This window comes from Chinchilla lanigera, unplaced genomic scaffold, assembly GCF_000276665.1.
Source record: "Chinchilla lanigera isolate Chin_1 unplaced genomic scaffold, ChiLan1.0 scaffold00065, whole genome shotgun sequence".
Taxonomy (NCBI): domain Eukaryota; kingdom Metazoa; phylum Chordata; class Mammalia; order Rodentia; family Chinchillidae; genus Chinchilla; species Chinchilla lanigera.
In genome coordinates this window covers 5727892-5730536 of record NW_004955466.1, presented here as the reverse complement: position 1 = coordinate 5730536, position 2645 = coordinate 5727892, and the positions used below count along the sequence as shown (strand labels likewise).

Sequence of the window (2645 nt, the reverse complement as noted above, 5' to 3'; positions counted from 1 at the left end):
TTTTTGAGACAGGGTCTCACTATGCAGTTCAGGCTGGCCTTGAGCTCACTTTGTAGCCCAGGCTGGTCTCAAACTTGCAATGGTCCTCCTGCCTCAGCCTCCAGAGTGCTAGGATTACAGGCGTGCGCCACCACACCCGGCCTTCTGACTGTATTGAAATTTCAGAAGTTTGTAATCTCTAAATCGATTTCCTTCAGGAATTTTCAAAGGAAGTTGACGAGAAGTCCTCCCTAAAGACTGCAGTCCTGAGCACTGGGAACCAACTTCTCCACCTCAAGGAGACAGACACGGCCACACTGCGAGCCGCTTTAGCACAGTTTGAACAAAAATGGACACTGCTCATCACTCAGCTTCCGGATATTCAAGAAAAGCTTCACCAAGTGAGTGCTGAAAGACCCCGCATTTGATTAGCATTCAGTTGCTAGCTCACAACTCTTTTAAAATTATTTTTCTGACTCAATAATTTTCATTGACACTACCTATTTTTCCCTGGCTCCACTGAATATAGGTCTTAATTACAGGACTCTCTTCCAGGGAGATCTTTCTTAAGAGAGAAATTAGGCTTAATTACTTTATTTCTCGGTTTATCTGTGCCACTGTCTTAGTTTATAGGAAGGTCTTTATCATTGTTTGGGGGTCATTTATTCTAAGCCCGGATTCTGGGTTTGTTTTTGCGGGTAACCTGCATAATTATGTAGCAAGACCTCTTATCAAGCCAGATATCATCTTTCTCGATGCCCTGCTTTATTTCTGCTAACTGCAGGTAATTAAATGGAAATCATTTTGTCCTTGCAGCTTCAGATGGAGAAATTGCCATCCCGCAAAGCAATCACAGAAATGATCAGCTGGATGGACGGTGTGGAGCGTCAGATGGCGGCTGGGGAGTCGGTGCGCTGTCCAGGTTCTGCGCCGCAAGTGAAAGGGCTTCTTCAGAAGCTTAAGGTACTGATATGGGCTGAAGTCTTTCCGTTAGCTATGAAGGCACGTCACAAGTGAGGACGGCAAATGCCTACCCTAGAGACACACGGCGTATAGTTCGGAAAATCTAATTCTGGGGGTAGGGCGTGGAGTGGGGAACGATTCTAGAGACATGAATTAGCCGCCTGGCTTCTATCCCGCCTCCACCCCCGTAGTCACTCCCGCCCCACGGGACAGCCCACGCTTTTAATGAGCCCGGCGTCCCTGTCCCTCTCCAGCCTCAGCTCTGTCCCCCTGTAAACTCCGCGTGGACGAGATGGCTGTGGGTCCCTTGCCCACTTCTGCAGCTCTTCCTCCTCATATTCACGTGGCTGCCTGCCGCTGTCAGCCGAGGGCATCCTCCTTGGCATCCTTCAAGGGCCAGCTGGAGTCCTCCTGACTAACAAACCCACCCCGGTTCTTGCAGCAGATTAGCTGACTGCTGGACAGAATGTCTCCACAATGCGGTTGCTAGCTTCTGTCACCCAGTATAACAGTCATGGGTTTGCTCAGCTGTCTCCCCACCTTGACAGAGCTTTTAAAAGTAGGGGCCTTGGCCAGGCATGGTGGCGCACGCCTGTCATCCCAGCACTCAGGAGTGAGCTCAAGGCCAGCCTGAACTGCAGAGTGAGACCTTGCCTCAAAAAGACAGACAGACAGACAGACAGACAGAAATAAATGAATGAATAACAGTAGGGGCCAACCTTCACCTCCCCCAGAACAGCCCTGTGGATTACCTCCAACAGATGTGAGTAAATGTTCTTTGAGAATGAAGAAGAGAAAGCTGATGTCCTTCGACAAACAGTATGACTGGCCTCATCTGTCAATTTTTCAAAATTTTATTTTAAAGACACATTGTTTTCTTCAAAGTGCTTGCTCAGATTACCAGATATCGGTATGCGAGATGGATCAAACAATTCAGCATTAACAGTTCCTTTCAATAAACCAATAGAAATTAGTAGTACAATTATCCTCCATCAATTTTAATTTCAAGTAATTCGTAATTAACATTGAACAAGGCACAAGCAAGCATGTGTTGTGTGCCGGGCAGCCTGCTGGCCATGAGAGCTCAGAGCTGAACCATCAGACACCTGCTGCCGGCGGAGCTAATCTCTGACAGGCAGAGGATGAACGTCTCAGTCACCCAGTGTGACAGGAGCAGAAGCTGTTTCTATGTACCGCCCCTTCCTGGTCTTTGAAAGATATACCAGGCTCTAATAACCAGCACTTGCCCCCTGGTTCCCTTGGACATCTCCGTGGGAGCTACCAGAACATTCCTGGATAAAACGTAGCAGACGGCAGGCTTGCTGTAGAGCTCCACACTGTCCAGACTGCCTGGGGAGGCCTAGATGCTCCCAGCCGAAGCTGCAGACATTGGCAGAGCTCCTAAAGTGTCCTGGGCTTCCTGAGACAATCTTCACTTCTTTTTTCCCATCCTGTTGTCCCCATAAGTCTCAGGGTGGCCCAGAGTCCAGCATTGCTCTTGGGCAACCGCTCACCAGAACCGTCTGTCGGAACCCGGGTTTTGATGTTCCTCAGCTCACAGCAGCTGCCATGTACAAGGGTCTCTTGGACTTCCCACTCTGTTTCAAAACAGCCAGTCTCACCGGGGATAGAGCTCAGTGGCATAAGCACCTGCCTGGCAAGTGCAAGGTCCTGAGTTTGATTCCTGGTACCAAAAAAAAAAA

General features: G+C 49.0%; 1 protein-coding gene across 5 annotated transcripts in view; it reads left to right on the top strand.

The window, feature by feature from the left end:
- The window catches only part of Syne2 (spectrin repeat containing, nuclear envelope 2), a 279867-nt gene that overhangs the window by 195846 nt on the left and 81376 nt on the right, over nucleotides 1-2645 (top strand). For all 5 annotated transcript variants that reach the window (XM_013521919.1, XM_005399143.2, XM_005399142.2 and 2 more), the window contains 2 exons: nucleotides 198-380; nucleotides 796-942. In XM_013521919.1, coding sequence (XP_013377373.1) covers nucleotides 198-380; nucleotides 796-942 — 330 coding nt within the window. The remainder of the gene's footprint in view (nucleotides 1-197; nucleotides 381-795; nucleotides 943-2645) is intronic.